This window comes from Cydia fagiglandana, chromosome 12 (genome assembly GCF_963556715.1).
Source record: "Cydia fagiglandana chromosome 12, ilCydFagi1.1, whole genome shotgun sequence".
NCBI lineage: Eukaryota > Metazoa > Arthropoda > Insecta > Lepidoptera > Tortricidae > Cydia > Cydia fagiglandana.
In genome coordinates this window covers 12,395,985-12,413,533 of record NC_085943.1, presented here as the reverse complement: position 1 = coordinate 12,413,533, position 17,549 = coordinate 12,395,985, and the positions used below count along the sequence as shown (strand labels likewise).

Sequence of the window (17,549 nt, the reverse complement as noted above, 5' to 3'; positions counted from 1 at the left end):
TCCTTCCCCTGGTCGGAGACGGCGTGCGGCGCGTGGCGGCGCCAGTAGCGGTCGACGCCGCTCGTGTAGATACCTGGCTGTCTGCTGTAGTTACCTGGCTATCTTGGCGATGAGCACGGCCTGCTGTGTCGCTATCTGCGCCACGGGTTCACTAAGAACGTTGGACGTGAGCAGCCCGAGCCGCAGTTTCTCCTTCTCCTGGTCGGAGACGGCGTGCGGCGCCTAGTAGCGGTCGACGCCGCTCGTGTAGATACCTGGCTGTCTGCTGTAGTTACCTGGCTATCTTGGCGATGAGCACGGCCTGCTGCGTCGCTATCTGTGCCACGGGTTCACTAAGAACGTTGGGCGTGAGCAGCCCGAGCCGCAGTTTCTCCTTCTACTGGTCGGAGACGGCGTGCGGCGCCTGGCGGCACCAGTAGCGGTCGACGCCGCTCGTGTAGATACCTGGCTGTCTGCTGTAGTTACCTGGCTATCTTGGCGATGAGCACGGCCTGCTGTGTCGCTATCTGCGCCACGGGTTCACTAAGAACGTTGGGCGTGAGCAGCCCGAGCCGCAGTTTCTCCTTCTCCTGGTCGGAGACGGCGTGCGGCGCATTGCGGCGCCAGTAGCGGTCGACGCCGTTCTTGAAGCACATCACGGCGAGCCAGCGGACGTTCACGTTTATGGTGTGGTTGGAGAGGACGTCCTGCAAGAAATATATAATAAGTAGGTAAGAGTTGGCCCACACTAAGTTTTCCTGCCAACTGCTACGTCAAGTGCCTACTCCATAGCACTTCTATAACTCCCTACAGCTTTTTTTTTTACAATCCATAGCTCCCGCGGGAACAATATAGGCCTTTGTCCTTCAGTACACCTGCATGAAGAAAAAGATGGGCCGACGATATAATACAGGCGGCAGGAAGAGAATGGATGAGCGGCGCCATGGATAGAAGTAGATGGCTAAAGATGGAGGAGGCTTTTACCCAAAAAGGGACCGTGTAATTAGATAACCGAAAAGAAAAAAAAAGAAAAGAAGAGAAAACACGGGAAACAAAGATAATAATATTAATAATAACTGTCCGTCGGTGAACTGGCTATTACGATTCGGGGACCTCTTCGGAGAAACCGAGGGTTTTGCCTGTGCAATTGCGGACGAAGTTATCATGACGTCTACTACAGAACTACAGATACGCAGAGCTCTCATCTTGCTAACGGCGAGTACTTGCACAGACAACCTCGTAGCCAGAATTATTCACCAGCAGCTTGCCCTTCTATACGGCCTTGTGGACCGCGAAGTGCCGTACTACAAGTACTCACCTGCGCCAGTTCTCGAAAATGGTCGTGCCACGCTCTATTGGGATTTGGGATCGATCTATCATCACTGACAGGACTATTGTAGCCAATAAGCCTGACATCGTGCTGATAGATCGATCGCAGCGCCGGGCCGTGCTCGTCGACGTCACCATCCCCCATGATGAGAATCTCGTGAAGGCCGAGAAGGACAAGTCCAGCAAGTACCTAGACTTAGCTCACGAGATAACCGCCATGTGGGATGTTGACTCGACAATCATTGTCCCTATAGTCGTGTCAGCGAACGGTCTCATAGCGAAGAGTCTCGACCAACACCTAGAGAGACTTTCGCCGGGTGGTTGGATCAAGGGTCAGATGCAGAAGGCGGTAATTTTGGACACGGCGCGTATAGTTCGTCGGTTCCTCTCACTGCGGCCCTGACCACTGGCAGCTTGGGCCCTGCCCCGCTGCCGGCGGCACCCTAGGTTAGGTTTTTTATAATGTGTTTATATGTAATTTTTATTGTTTTTTATGTGCTGTTGTATTTTACTTTTATATTCATGTTATAAACAACCTAACTTAAGACGAAAAATAATAACACCTGCATGAAATAAGGTATTTTTTGAGCAAGTGTGTGATGAAAAAACTGTTAATTCACTAGTGATATAATAGATGTGATATAATAAAAAAAAATGCATAAGACATGCAGCTAGCAAAACGAGCTAGACTCAAGGAAAAAAAATTGTGTGTTGGCATAGAACACTTTCAAATGTCTTCATTGGTAAAAGGAGACATAAAACCGCTTCATATTTACCAGAAGGACAGAGTAGAAGCCGGGTTCTATCTCCCATTCTTGCAGCTTCTTTTCAGCTGGCTTCAGCACCTCTGCATCCTGACTAGTCGCCCGGTTCAGGGTGTCTAGCACCAGCGCGTAGATGTTTGGATCCATGGTGGGCTATAGAGAACATTTTAAGTTAAGAAGTGATGAACATAAATATTATTATTTTTTCCCTACTTTAATTTTAGACTCAGTAGTATCGGAGATAAAGGGGGAAAGGGGGAATGGTTATTTTTTGGCTATTTTCTTAAATAACTTCTAAATTATTTATTTTAAAATTACAAAAAAAATTATTTGACATTTTCAAAATGAGCTCTTTTATTTGACATGCGGCAGCTGCTGCAGAGGCGACCGAAAACGCAAAGATTGGGAAGTATCGCGGTCTCGGCGCCGAATACAGTTTTGTTCCTTTCGGCATCGAGACCCTGGGTCCGTGGGGTCCTGGCGCCCTGAGTCTCTATGGAGACCTTTAAAAGAGATTCAGGGATGCAACTGGGGACCCAAGAGCTGGCAATTACCTCGCTCAACACTTCAGTCTGGCAGTTCAGCATCTTGGGGACCTTGCCACAGGGGCCTTTTTTAGATTTAGTTTAGATTCATCATCATCATCATCATCTCAGCCATAAGACGTTCACTGCTGAACATAGGCCTCCCCCTTCCGAGTTTAGATTAGTTTTATTTTATTTTAGAATAGTTTGTATTTAGTTTAATTTTAAGTTATTTTTATTTATTGTTTTTTGACTTGTTTCTGTACCATATATATGAATAAAGTATTTTTGATATGTCATATAATATAGTTTAAAAACATTATTTTTGCCTAGTGGCCTTCATGTTTAAAATTCATTTGTATGATGTCAGTCTTTGTGTCACGAATTAACATATGTGTACCAAATTTCAACTTAATTGGTCCAGTACTTTTGGAGAAAATGGGCCGTGACAGACGGACAGACAGACGCACCAGTGATCATATAAGGATTCGGTTTTTTCCTTTTAAGGTATTGAAACCTAACTAACTACTAACTAAAAGTTTGGAGTTGGCCAGAGGAAAGGGAAGGTTATTTTACTAGTATTTGTAAACATAGCAATAACAAATTGTTTCACTATTACAATTCATTCTCATATGGTAGAACATTAAAAATACATTGTAAATTTGATGATATACAGGGTGGAAAGGCACGACGATCCTTTCCGCAAAAGGGGGATTGTTTAGCCTAAGCTCTATATTTTCTCCATAGAAACTATGTTAATATGGGCAACCGTTTCTAAATTATGGCCTTTTAAACATCCATGCAAAAAACTACTTTGTTCTAACCCTAACAGGTGACAGGGTCAATGAACTAACTTGTAAACAATCAGTATACGACAGGAAATTATGCTTATTTGTTGCCATCTAACCATTCTTAGGTCTGCTTACAACACGGTAAGAATCGTTGCAAGATTTTCGCTTTCTTAGTGGTTCCACTTGTTCAATACTTGAATGAAGTAGTTATGTTATTCCTTAATATTAATAATACTAACCACAACATTATTTACAACGACTGTTCAAATTGTGACATTGACAACCACTCAAAAGTACGCAATCGTCTTATAAATATCTCTGGTTTCCTTGACTGATAAAAAAGGTTTTAGTTTCTTAACACGTTTCACAAAATTATTTTCGAATAATTGGAAACTATCTAAAATAATAAAAATTACAAGTAGATTGTGTTTGACGCACCAAATGAAGTTGCAAAAATGAAATACTAAGAATAAATCAAGAATAAATACGTCTTAAATACCTAACTAACAAACCTTCTTGCGTGGTAGGAAATAGACAAGACGTCTGATATTTGAAATTAAATTGTCATTGAACTTTACTTATCTAATGTCATTTTCTTATGTGTAATGTTAAGTAGATGCTCGTGGTTATTTAAATTTGTGGGGCTGTGTAAAAGATATGGTGTACCAAACGGAATGTGAAACTGCGGATGAAATGAAACATTAAAGGCTAATTGCTGCTTTTGACAATCTGCAGAGGAAAAATGACGAAGAGCATAGTACACTATCGCATGGGCAATGTGCGCGGGCTCGGGAGCCGGCTGCGGCGTACATTTGAACACCGTATGTGAAGATAAGATAGTGTTAAATATTTGCAAAAAGTAATTATCTAAGAAAGTAATAAAATTGTTTGTAATATTTTTGCATTCATTTGATTTATTTGTCATTTATGCGTCATTCATACATCATTGCGATTCTGTCAACGATCGGAAAAAAGCGTAAAGTCCCGAGCTTTCCCGACGGAGATCCTTAATCTAGCCGTCATGTGCACATGTTATAGGGTTATCACCACAGTTAAAAAGTAGAAAATTTTGTATTTTTATTTTTAACTCAATTAACGATTCTTACCATTACCAATCTGCTCTGTATCACTTAAACGACCTAATACTTCCGGGAAGGATCGTCGTGCCTTTCCACCCTGTATACAAATAATTACAGTTAAATAGGTAAAAACAATCCTTTCCATAGAATGTATTCTGTATAAGCCATAATGAATCTTTTTAATTTGAGTGTAGTTTTAAATCTCTTAAATGGAGCAGTAAAAACAGTGTGTCATAACAACTTATTGATTAAGTACTTGGTCTAAGGGTCATCTAAGGTTAAATGCGAGACGCAAAGCAAGCTAATTAACACTACAATACCATCATTACAGCTGTACTGCTGTAACGTCATACGAATGCCGAACATCACAATACATATTATTACTTACGCGGATTTAACACTATGTTAATCAATGTTTATACTAAGCATAAGACAAAACTGCCTGGCAAGTAATAATCGTTCAATAGTAAATTAGGTACGATAGAAAGGAAAATTAAAAGATTTGTGTAAAGAAGCATATTATGCGCATAAACAAATTTGCTTTTCACCGCAAAAAGGTAAAGGACATAACATAACCTATAGCTTGGCCTACGTCTCTTACACATCACACCTACAACACCCAGACGAATCTTAACGCAAAAACGCAACAATCAGATTACCTAGAAAGTTACAGAAGTAATTTTAAGATCTAACTCATCGTAAACACCACATAAGCTTCCGAAATTCTTTGTAATGATAAAATGGAACTAGGTATGCGAAATAGCCAGCCGCGAGTTGTCAATGTCAAATTTTTTTTTTCACCGCTAGTGTTGCAAGCTCAACACAGGTTTTAATGGGTTTTAATCGAGCTCTAGTCTAGCATTTTAAGTTAAATTTTTCCATAAAATCAATTAGTGTAAGTGGACCAATTCTGTTTGTCTACATATCTGGTACAGTCAGCAAAAATATTATTACACATATATTTTGAGTACACATTCAAATTAAATTTTGGCCTGTTTTCAGTACTTGCCTCCTTTATCCAACACTTTTCTATGATTATCATTAAAGCAACCAAGGTCTGATATAATAATTAATGATAACGAATCACCCTCAATGCCTTCATGTAGGTACTACGGTTATCTTGATAAATTTAATCGTAAGATAAAAAAAGAAAGATCTATAATTTTTTCGTATTGTTGGATGTGTTGAATATTTACCTACGTAGCTTACCTTGGGATAACAAATAATACAATGCCTTGGCAGTCTTGTGATATTATTTTGAACAGTGGTTCAACGGGTTGTTTTTATGCTGGTGACATTATAACTGGGACTGTTGTAGTGAAATTTCAGCAGAAACAGAAAATAGAACGTAAAGACTCTTACATGCACATTACATGGTTAATAAGAGTAGTAAATGTTTATAAGTACGTATTATCACTTTGATTTCAGATTTTGATCTCGATGTTACTGGAATTAGTAAGGCGTCATGGACTAGACCAATGCCAACAATCCCGTATATAAAAATTTATTCAGAAACAAGCGTCGTCCTTAGTATTAAAACTGATATATTTCCTGAATTGCAAGGTAAGCATACGATATTCTTCATAACCTAAAGATGTTATTTATAAACTGCTGAATTAATTAAGTATTGTGATTTCAGGAAAAACTGTTGCTTCTGGGACATATACACACCCATTTTATTTTTCATTGCCGCCGGACCTACCATCATCATTCAAAAGTTCCATAGCGAAAGTATTTTATTTCGTCAAAGTGCAATGCAAAGCGGCTTACAAATTCAAAAAGAAAACTTTTGTAACATTTAATGTCTTGAGGAATGTTGATCTCAACCACTTAGAAGAATTTTTGGTTCGTGTTAATCTTTTTTCCTTTCCTTTGTTTTGTATAATGGTTTAATACCTTTTCGTATTAACTATGTACCTAATAAACTAACAATACTAGTTTACTTTATAGGTGCCCACATTTACGGAAATGCATAAAATATTTTGGGACTCGAGTAAACTGTCAATGCAATTGCAGAATCATACTGGATTTGCACCAAATCAAATAATATTATTTGAAGTAATGATATGTAATGAGAGCAGAGTAAAAATGTCGAAGCTTATTATCACATTAGTGCGAGTAAGTACCTATATACCTTAACTGTATTGTAATTAAGCCACAACGAAGCTAACAAGTAAAACAAGCAATTAATCACTTTTTTTTGTAACGTTACAGGAAATAGAGTATAATGTATCTTCGGGTTATTTAAAGGAAGAAAAAAAGGTAGAGAACGTTACATACAACAAATTTAAAAACGAAGAAAAAGAAGTTTTCAACTTGAGCATGAAGATACCGCCGACAAATCCATCAAGCGATTATTCTATGATTAAAATAGAATATAAACTCTCGGTAAATTTATTTATCACATACTTAAGTTAACTTAGAGTACATGGACGTGATTGTATTTAAAATTAACATCCTATTAAAATATAAATTGTTTGTTTTAGGTAACACTGGATTTTTCATATCATTTTTCCGTACATAAGGATATACCTGTGAAAATTTCTACAGTACCAGTTATACATGTAGAACTATTTAAGTAGTTGAAAGTCATTAAATTTATTCGATTATGCAACAGCTACATTTATTTTTACTGTTATCTAATACCTACTCGTAGCTAGAGCTATCTCGTATTTATTATTCCAATCCAAATCAATGAATTAAGTATCTATCATATAAAACTGTTCTGGTCATTGAAAATCCCATAAAAATAATGTTATTCTTTACTTTATAGGCATGTATCATATTACCATTAAGAATTGAATAAATAGATAATAAATCATTATAAAAAGGATTAGATTTTCTCGGGTTTCACGTTTACCACTGGCTACACTCCTAATTTATTAATATGGTAACCCTAAAGTGCCATCATACTGCCATCTATTGCCAAATAAAGAAAACTTGCAACATTTTAGCTGCTTTTATAAATATAATATTTGAATTACTATAAAATATTAACATAAAAAGTGACACAATAATATATAATATTTAATTACTCGAAAGTAAAAAAAATCAATAGGCATAAAGAAGTAAATTGATTAAATATAAAATTCAGCTTGTCGTTCGACTTTTTCCTCTTTCCATGACTTTTTTGAGATAGCGGATATGGTTGGTCCGCCATAATCGTGTGGGTCTGTGCTTGTGTGGTTGGGGTGTATTGCCGGTGCCAACCATTATTTTTAATTAGTAGTAAGTTATGCGTATGAATCCAGACATGGACGATGATGAGAAGGGGTAAGTTACTATTGAACGTTTTTACTTAATAATCAGGGCTATCTAAGGTATGCAAACAATAATAGGTCAAACTGCATGTTGGCTTGGTTCGTATGTCGCATTTCACTAATAGCCAGCGAGGCTTGTGAAGCAGCGTTACCCACTGTATTGTGATTTTTGAGATACTTATTCCATACTAAGAAGTTTACAAATAGCTGTGATGCTTTTTTAAATCTGGATAGAGTTCACGTTTGGTCAATTAGCCTTCTACCGGCTCGCGGCCACCGACCCCAAGCCTCGCCGTGTGACTTGCGTGTATGCGATCATGGCAGCTATTACTTTCCCATAGCATAATATCAAAATTTCAGATGTTACAACCTTGATACGGTGCAAAGATTGCTTGCGGATGTTTATATAATAGATCCCGATGTAAAAGTTAGCCGGTTTGGGGACGTCGCAATTTACGAAATTAACCTTTATGCGGGCATCGATAGCTTTCTCTTATCGCTTATTTCGCGTCAGGGCATTCAGAGCGTTGTATTTTGCGAATAATTATTCGGATCATAGTGAACGTTATCGAGGTTATTAGAGCTCGGCCGTTCAAAGTGCCGCGTTGCTCGGTCGGAGCAAGCGCTCGGTTAAACGTGCTGATTCATTTACATATGGTTACATACGACGTCGCGCGTTCGAAAACTTCCTTCCCAACGTGCTGTTAGCACGTTCGCCGCTGTTTACTGCCGACGCCGAAATAATTCATGTGCTAATTAATGTACCAAATTGTAAAATGTTCTACTCTTAGATAGGTATTTCAATAATGCACGTATAACTACAAAATCTACTACTATTAACCTGGTTGCAAAAAAATACCATGATAAATATCATGATTTGTACCTGTGTCATGACTTCAAACTGTTACTAAAGTGAATGTTACTTTCACTAACTACATACCTAGTTAGTTCCACAGAAAGCACAGACTATCTATTCTGCTCAGGTTAGTTTTCCATTGAACAATTAGGTACATTGATAAGATATAACCAAATAGTGACCTGCTCCTGTCTGCTCATTTCTTAGAATTCCCAATGCCTATAAAAACAAGTGTTGGCATGGATATTTCTGAGTCACCACAGATCAAAACAACTAACATTTTACATGCTTGCTTAGAAAATACTTGGATTTTAATAATAAATTAAATTTTAATGTTATCAATTCACTAGTGGTGTTGACTATTTGATAACAAATTGTATGATTAGTTATTTAGGTTAGATTACTTTATATATCTTTAAACATAAATATGCCATGTTAAAAAGGCCCTAATCTCCTTCATACCTATATTAGTGAAGCAAAAATGCGTCATTGTATTTTTTTATTTACACTGGATAGCATTTGTGAAGACAAAAGTGTGGTAATGACATCATGAATTTCAAATTTCTATGAAAATATATTATTAATGACACTCCCTTACTTAGTTATATTCAAGTCTGTGAGTCAGTTAGTTTAGTTAGACAAACTAATCATATTGTACCTATAAACACAACCTTATGCTTGTGTTATTGTGCACCAAGTTTTAAAAATAGGTGTCAGTTTTAACCACCTTAAAATGTTAGAGGTTACCTTGTTCCCATTTTCAGACCTCTTCATTCATTACACTTGAATTTGTCAAGATTTTACTGTAACCAACCTGTTCCGGTGACATGTTCAAGAATTATGTTAACTATATTTTTTATATTGCTTGTAAGGTAGGTTACAATGGACATTTGGACAACCATTTCAGAATGTGTATTACCTACATATAAATAAAGAAATTTAAAGTGACAAAAAACAGCACACATGTCACATTGTTTTTCAACATGTCCGGCGTTTTGTTCTTAAAATAGCACTCTAAGAGTTATTGCCATCTCAACTGCCATGTGGTTCCTTTCATCATTAATGTACTATGTAATAAATCGTTAGTAATTGATACTCATGAATTACTTTGGGATTGTGGTATTTAATTACAATATTAACTTTGTTACTAATACCAGTTCTTAGATTAAAATGAGGTTTATGATTTTTTGGCATTTTTACATATTGTGTAAGATAGACCATTAAAACAATCTGTTCAGAGTTCTACAAAACTTGAGGAAGAGCTTAATTTAAGTGGACAACCATCCACCATCCTCTTAAATGAAGTGGTTGCTTTTCCGTACAGAATTACAGATATAGTCCCCATTTTCCTCTCTGGGTAAAGTGCATAGTAATTCATAGAAAATACTTTAACACAATATCATGTATATTTGCCACAGCCATGCCCCTTTGTATGATTTTTTTAGGTTTTGATATTATTATGATTTATGAGTTGAGGAACTTCAAAAAGATTGTATTGAATTAGTTTTATACTCCTCTTTTAATAATAAATAATCGAAAAAAGTCGAACAAAGCTGTGGTTGATTTAAATTGTAAAAAAAAAATCTACTATGTTTTTATGGCAAAGCGATCCACAATCCCCTTAATGTGACGTATTTTTGAGTATGTTGTTGTTGTCTACACCCATATTTTTACACTTTGCTGTACAGTCAACGGTAAAAATATGGGTGTACAAATCATTTCAAAAATATGTCCCATAACTCTTATGTCAGTGAATTAAGAACTATGGGACATATTTTGGAGTAAGTTGTCTACACCCATATTTTTACTATAGATATTTTGGAACAGCCAAGGTGTTCAACTGTTCATAAATATCTAAACCAGCGGTTCTCAAACTTTTTTGGTGACGGAACCCTTTCGGCAAGCGAAATATTTGAAGGAACCCCAAATTAAAAATCTTCGTTCATCACTGTGGACCAGATATACCTATAAAAGAGCTGGTTTTTATCTTATTTTTACAAGTATATTTTCGCGGAACCCCAACAGAGGCTTTGCGGAACCCTAGGGTTCCGCGGAACACACTTTGAAAATGGCTGATCTAAACAAAGCCTTATTATCAAGATGTTATAGTGCCTGCAGATATTTTTGAGCACCTTGGCTTGGCCACTCCAAAATATCTGATGGCGACTGTACTTCTCAAGACAATAAAATTACAATTACAATATTTGCCATGACACTGAAAACACTTAAAATTTTCATATGCGTTGACGCAGATAAAAACTCGATTTATTGTAATGCTTGCTTCCATAGGGCACTTGTTTTTACAGTTAAGGCAGTGAGAACCTTAACCTGCTTCACAAAAGTCAAGGCTAGACGAAGCTGTTCAATTTACCACCTCAATTAAGTACTGGTCTTGAAATGTTATCGTATCTTCAATATTTGACATGTCAATTATTTTGTACAGTCGCCATGAGATATATCAGAGCGGCCAAGGTGCTCACAAATATCGGAACACGCGTCTATTGTCAAGGCGTTAAAGAGTGCGTGTACAGATTTTATGAATACTTTGGCCGCTCTGATATATCTGATGGCGACTGTACAGATCTGCATATTGATAACCTGCTAATTTTGTACGACGTAGCGCGCAAAAATATATTTTTTCTTCTCCTCTCACTCTATTTTTTCACTCCTCTTCTACAATCTTCAATCAATAACTCTATTAGTACTATATTATACTAAAAAATCTTACTTTCTTTCGAAGTTACTAAACTTAAAAAGCGTGACCGCGCATATACCTATTTGTTACTAACAGATTGTACACGCCACGAACCAATAAATAAAATACCTGTAAACCTATTATTAAAGCGTTAATATATAACAATTCTAATAAACAATTTACTGCTTCAAATATGCACTCTAAGTAAACGCTTAGCAGGTAAAGAGACGAGGTAAAATATTCATTCCCATTATGGTAGCTAAATTTAATCAACAAAATGACAGAATAAGGTAAAAATGCCGATTTACAAGATAGCTGCCTATTATAATAGCCGAGCATTGTATTATTTCGGGCAATTTAAACGGCGCTGGCTTGCTAATAGTTCTTGGCGCGTGAATAATAAAAGAGTTCGTTATAATTTTTGTTGATTTTGTTGTTGTTGTGTTGAGTGGGGCAATCCACAAGAAGCTACCTCAATCATTTGATTAAGGTAGCTGCATCTATTAGGCATTAGCATGTCGAGCACTCGTAAGTTTACCTTACCTTGTTAGATGAGGGCATTCTAACATATCTAAGCACATTTGGAGCTTACTACTTACGTTAACTATTTTACAATAAGCAATGTTATAAATACACGAATTCATTCCCACACCCAAAATCCCGCGGTTCAGTTATGAATTAATTTACAAGCTGTTGCTGACGTAGCTGTTATCTCCTCAGAAAACTGTTCGTGGGCGGGCTATCATGGGAGACGTCGCAGGAGAACCTGCAGCGCTACTTCTCGCGCTACGGCGACGTGATCGACTGCGTGGTGATGAAGAACAGCGAGTCGGGCCGCTCCAGGGGCTTCGGCTTCGTCACCTTCGCGGAGCCGTCGCTGGTCAACGTGGTGCTGCAGAACGGGCCGCACCAGCTGGATGGAAGGTACGGATAACTTAACACTCAACAACATTGGGGTATAGCGACTGTGTGGTGAAGAACAGCGAGTCGGGCCGCTCGAGGGGCTTCGGCTTCGTGACCTTCGCGGAGCCGACGCTCGTGAACGTGGTGCTGCAGAACGGGCCTTACCAGCTGGATGGAAGGTACGGATATCTTACAACTAATTTGACAGGCAAATAAAGTGACTCCATCGATCGGAAGCTCGCCAAAATGGCTGTCCTCACTTGAGCACTTGCTAATGTTCTGCGCACAGCTATTACAGAGCTATCTACACGGTCATTCTCTAGAGACGAGAGGTCACTTCTTTCTCTATTACTAGGCTACCTGGGTTTCCAAGTTAAAGGTTTAAAAGAGTTCATACCATAAATAAAATAACAACTGGAAAAATTTTTTTGCTGATCAAGCCGGTAATGTTATGCTTTTTTTTATAAGTTCTGTCCCGGTGCATTTGGTAAGAATCCCTTTAGGACCATTAAACCAGGAAACACTCTTTCTTTCAAAATTTGGTATATGTCACAGGTAGGTCAGACTTAATAGTTGATGCCGCGGTAATTTATTCTGTGTCTGACTCATACTCGCAATATTCCATTGGTCGACTGAAAAACTTAACAAAATGGCGATGTTGAGATAACCTACAAATGTTTATTGACTCAGCTCAGCTGTTATAACGGAACTAGAGCGACTTCAAATTATTAATGAATAAAGCACGTTTTTGTGACTGCAAAATACTTCCTGTTTATTGTTAAAATTATTTTTTACAATGACTGTAGCGAGCGTCAAAATTGTCAACCTAACATGACCGAAATATGCTCCATTTTATTTTCTTTTAATATACATATACTTTTACTTTTTATGGTACTAAAATCGTTCATCACTAAAATATTTTAATACATTTAGAACCGAAGCATGTTATTTTTACCTTCAGTGATTTAAACATGGACATATATATTACTTCGTAAGGACGCGGCTAACGAGCACTAAAAAGGGGGCCGCTACATGGGTGTGATATTTGCATTTATCACACCCCGGCGCTCAGTCGTGTGGCGAATTGCGCAGTAGAAAGTTGTCAGGCAGCATAACACAAAAATGCCTTATTGCGTTGTAAAAGGGTGCAAAAACCATTATAGGAAGTATAAGAAAAAAAATGGGATCTCATATCATCGGTAAGTAATTTCCAATTAGGTTTATTTATTGCTTAAAACCAATTTTAAACGATAATTTTATTTCATTCTCACGAGCAACTAATGTTCGCTCGTACGTCATAGCGCTAATGCATTAACCTTGTAAGGACGTCATTTCTCTTTGGAAGTTATTATGAAGTAGAAATGCATACTGCGTGATTTGTATAGGTAAATTTACTTAAATATGATTAGTTGATTACCTACCGGATATAATTACCGAAATTAAAGTACCTATTGTCTGTCTTACAGAGTTTGTTCCCGTTTCTTTTACATAATTATTAAAAACATTCGAAATAACAAGATCAAGTATTTGTTATTGTTTTATTCGTTGACTTAGGTACCTAGTATATTAATTCTTGTCAGGTTAAAGTTTTTAATTAACTGTAGGTAAAACTCAAAAAAAATTAACAGGTGAGCGCTAGAAACAAAGCGCGCATTTTCAAACACCGATTAATTCACATCGCTGTATTTAATACTTTCCATTACCTACTTATATTTTTGCATCATATTTGTGGACAGGTGGCACGCTCTCGTTTCGGAGGCCAAGATTCTCTTTGGATCACTGAGCCAAAATAGTTAGTTTGTATTGCTGTTTCCTTCTTTTTTACTCTACCTGTTTTGCAAGCAAGAAACTAACAGAAATAGTTGTTCGCCGCATTTTACTCGCGAAAGCTCGGGAGGTACTTATCGAACTGTACTGCTGTAGCTAGTAGCTCGGCCAACTTGTCGACCTTGACAGAGCCGGCTTACACAGGGCGGCACACCGCACTGCGCGAATGTTTAAAATATTGCATTGCCACCTGAGACGATAATGACATCACGAAATAACGTAGAAGAACGGAAACTTATAAGGATAAGTTCGCCCATTTTAATACAATAAATATGTTAACTAAAGCATTTATTACGAGAATCATAAGTAATACATAGGCAAAGGGTTAGGTTAAGACATATGTAGGTAGGGTAGAAAAGGGGTTTCAGTCGATGTGTGGAAGGGCGGCACCGTCGTCGAACCCAAGCCACCAGGCGGGGGACTTAAACCGGTGGCGTGTGCCTCGGATGCACATGGTGGTGGCACGTATAACGGCGTTACTGATCCTGCATCTCAGCCAGCCCAGTACAGTACTTAGAGATCGGTTCCAACGTTGAGATATGGTTTCTGCCATATGTTTTATAACGGAGGACATTTGGGGTGCATAGACGCTGTCAACAGATGTTACAAGTGGTGTGAAAGTTGCATGTCGCATTTCACAGGCCGTGGAATATTTTCTCTGTTTTTCGTCTTCAGCTGATTTTAGTACAGATGTCACGGGTCTTGAGAGGTAAGAAGGAGCGTCAGTGTCGACGACACGGATATCAAACAACGCCAACAAATACAACAAATAATTTTGATTAACCATAAACTTAATCGACGCTCTTCTGATATAAACCGCGAATAAACTTAACAAGCCTTGTACGCCCGTACAAAGTTATCGCGAGAGTCGAGCTCACGTAGTTGTACGCAGTGTGTAACAGATGGCGCTTTTTTGCTGACATGAAGATCGCAACGGGCAATTCATATGCATGCGCTCATCCATAGTTTATATCTATGGATTTAAATAACTCCAGTGTCAACGTAAAATGTGACCTAATTCGAGAACTGGCTGAGTAAAAATAAACTATAGGCTTATAATTCGTTTTTTTTAGCATTAGAAAGAACTTGCAAGAAGGTAAGCGATCTTGACATGTCTTTTAATTGAAAACCGCTTTTAAAAAATCAAAAACTATTACTTATGAAAGCAGAAGAATATAAATGATCGTATTAGATTCATAATTGTTACATATTTGCCATGACTTATTTTTAAAACGTGTTTTTCAATTAAAAGACACATCAAGATTGTTTACCTTTTTTCTAATGCTAAAAAAAACGAACTATAAATTATACGTACCAAATGTATTGATATCGACTGCACAATCATGTACAGTCGAGTTCACAATCATCTTAACCCTTATCTTGGCATCGTAACACCCGTGATACATGTAACTTAAAAAAATCTAGCAGTTTCACTGGAGTACCTAACAAAATAATTCTGCCCTCAATAAGTCGAGGTACCCTCCTTACTTATAGAAAAAAATAATGGACACAAGTGTCATTGTAAATTAGTTAGTAATAATCAACATGGCGCCACGGAAACAACAGATTTCGGTTCGCACTGGATGTTTTGCATTTATTTCTTAGATTAGTATATATTTTTCCATAATCTACATTTTGATGCATTTACTATCTGTTAGTGCATAAATATTTACAATGCTTTCGAATTTAAAAACATTTAATACACAGAACCCGACATAAAACTGTTATGTATTATATTTGATACATTGCCAAGAACTCAGAAATGTACATATCGAAAGGATTGTATTACATTTAACACATTGCCAAGTTGTCGTCAAAATAGTTTTACAGGTTTTTTAAAAATTTTCTATATTTGTGGGGTTACAAAACATGTTTCAACTATTTAATATTAGTTGTATTATTTAGTCATTGAACTTTGTTTTTTTTTTTGAGTACTAGATGTTATTTAACTGTATATTCGTACGCTGTAGCATAATTGCTACGCCGTAGCCCGTAGCACGGAAAAATCTGTGCATGGCAAAAAAGCCCCAAAGTGAAAAATTTTTTTTTTTGACTTTTAAATTATTTGTTTACTTTTCATATTTTATTCAACTTTTTGCTGACGCATTTTTTGAAACTTTACGGGATCAAATTTTCCGCCCATGTGATCAGGTATTCGTAGATATAATTTATTTTTACAGGTGTAATAGTTATCTGATGCTTTGGATTGCTTTTAATTAGCAATAAATGATAATTTCAGTTGCATTACACGTTTTATTTTTATTAAAATCCGCATTTTTCTTCTAAAAAGTAGGTAACTATTTTGTCGACGGATTGGCACTGTATCAAATATGATACATATGATTTTCCGAAATTGGAAAATCCTTGATTTTTTTCCTTATTTTTTAATAATCTAGTATGTTCAATAGGTGAAAAACAAAAAAAAATTTTAAATTTAAGATATTTTGAGTCTTGCCAAGATAAGGGTTAACAAGCTAACGCTCCAAAAATATATTTACCCGACCATAATATTGTCATAGAGGCGTGTAAATATTTTGGATCGTTGGCTTGAAGAGATGTTAGTTAACCAAAACTGTACAGTCGGCAACAGAAGCACCTAAACGGGCGATGTGCTCAAAACGATCTGAACACGCTCTTACTTTCTTATTAACAGTTGTTGATCTTACAATCTTCTCATATGAGTTAATTTATTGATATATTTCTTGTTCATTTCTGTGATACTTATTCTACGACTGAAAATGTCTAGGTTATTTGATTTATAGTTATTCGAAGCATTGTTTTATAATGCATTTGTACAGTTACTTCGTGGGAGAATTCCACACTTGTATGAATTGTATGCCCACTGGGACGGGAATTACCAAAAAACTGTCTACTCAGACTCACGTCGTGCAACGTTAATTAGCTTGTTACTCTCAAAATGATTCCATTGTTGGTAGTCTCAATTATTAAATAAACCAGTAAATTCACCGGGGAATGCTCTGATTCTGAACTTGGTTACATATTTATGATGACTACGGCAATCCCAATGGGCCGTCACACTTAAAAAGGGAGGGGGTTCTCTGAAAAAAATAGGGGCATTCATACTCAGGGTCGATGAGGGGCTTTGAAAGGTTTTAGTTGTTGTTATGTTCAAGGTACGCAATTCGCCATTTTGCAGATTTTACTTGGCCATTTTTTACACTTCCTCGCAATGAATTTCGCCTGTCAGTCCGCGGGCATTAATGTCGTAACGGCCGTTAAATACCTACTTTTAGTGTTCCGTTATCAATAAGGATGCTGTAAGTTTGGGTCGAATATGGCCGTTTCGTAACGATAACATGTCTCATTCCTCAAGTATAGAGTGCCCAGATTTCTCCATTAATTTGAGACTGCCGATTTTTAGTTATGGATTTTGGTCATGTCGCGCAGTTGGAGAAATCCAGTTCGGGACAGTGCAGTGCATACGTAGACTAGGAATCCACTAGAGCAATTATTTCATGAAACCGATGATGCAAAAAATACGGGGGTGCGCGGGACGAGGTGAGTGAAGTCCCGTGCCGTGA

At 37.2% G+C, this 17,549-nt stretch overlaps 3 protein-coding genes across 5 annotated transcripts in view; 2 read left to right on the top strand and 1 right to left on the bottom strand.

Moving 5' to 3' along the window:
• Positions 1–5,260, bottom strand: part of LOC134669662 (importin-11) — a 37,695-nt gene extending 32,435 nt beyond the window's left edge. The window contains exons 1-3 of the mRNA XM_063527340.1: positions 5,126–5,260; positions 2,085–2,225; positions 466–686 (exon numbers count right to left, since the gene is read on the bottom strand). Coding sequence (XP_063383410.1) covers positions 466–686; positions 2,085–2,219 — 356 coding nt within the window. The 5' untranslated portion in view covers positions 2,220–2,225; positions 5,126–5,260. The remainder of the gene's footprint in view (positions 1–465; positions 687–2,084; positions 2,226–5,125) is intronic.
• Positions 5,261–5,646: 386 nt separating this feature from the next.
• On the top strand, positions 5,647–7,076 carry LOC134669245 (arrestin domain-containing protein 5-like). The gene is made up of 6 exons (XM_063526754.1): positions 5,647–5,814; positions 5,895–6,029; positions 6,106–6,311; positions 6,417–6,584; positions 6,681–6,854; positions 6,953–7,076. The coding sequence occupies exons 1-6, from the start codon at positions 5,697–5,699 to the stop codon at positions 7,046–7,048; spliced, it is 897 nt and encodes a 298-aa protein (XP_063382824.1). The 5' UTR covers positions 5,647–5,696; the 3' UTR covers positions 7,049–7,076.
• Positions 7,077–7,586: 510 nt separating this feature from the next.
• Positions 7,587–17,549, top strand: part of LOC134669641 (heterogeneous nuclear ribonucleoprotein 27C) — a 33,328-nt gene continuing 23,365 nt past the window's right edge. For all 3 annotated transcript variants that reach the window (XM_063527309.1, XM_063527311.1, XM_063527310.1), the window contains exons 1-2: positions 7,587–7,739; positions 11,998–12,201. In XM_063527309.1, the coding sequence (XP_063383379.1) occupies positions 7,702–7,739; positions 11,998–12,201 (242 nt within the window). In that variant the 5' untranslated portion in view covers positions 7,587–7,701. The remainder of the gene's footprint in view (positions 7,740–11,997; positions 12,202–17,549) is intronic.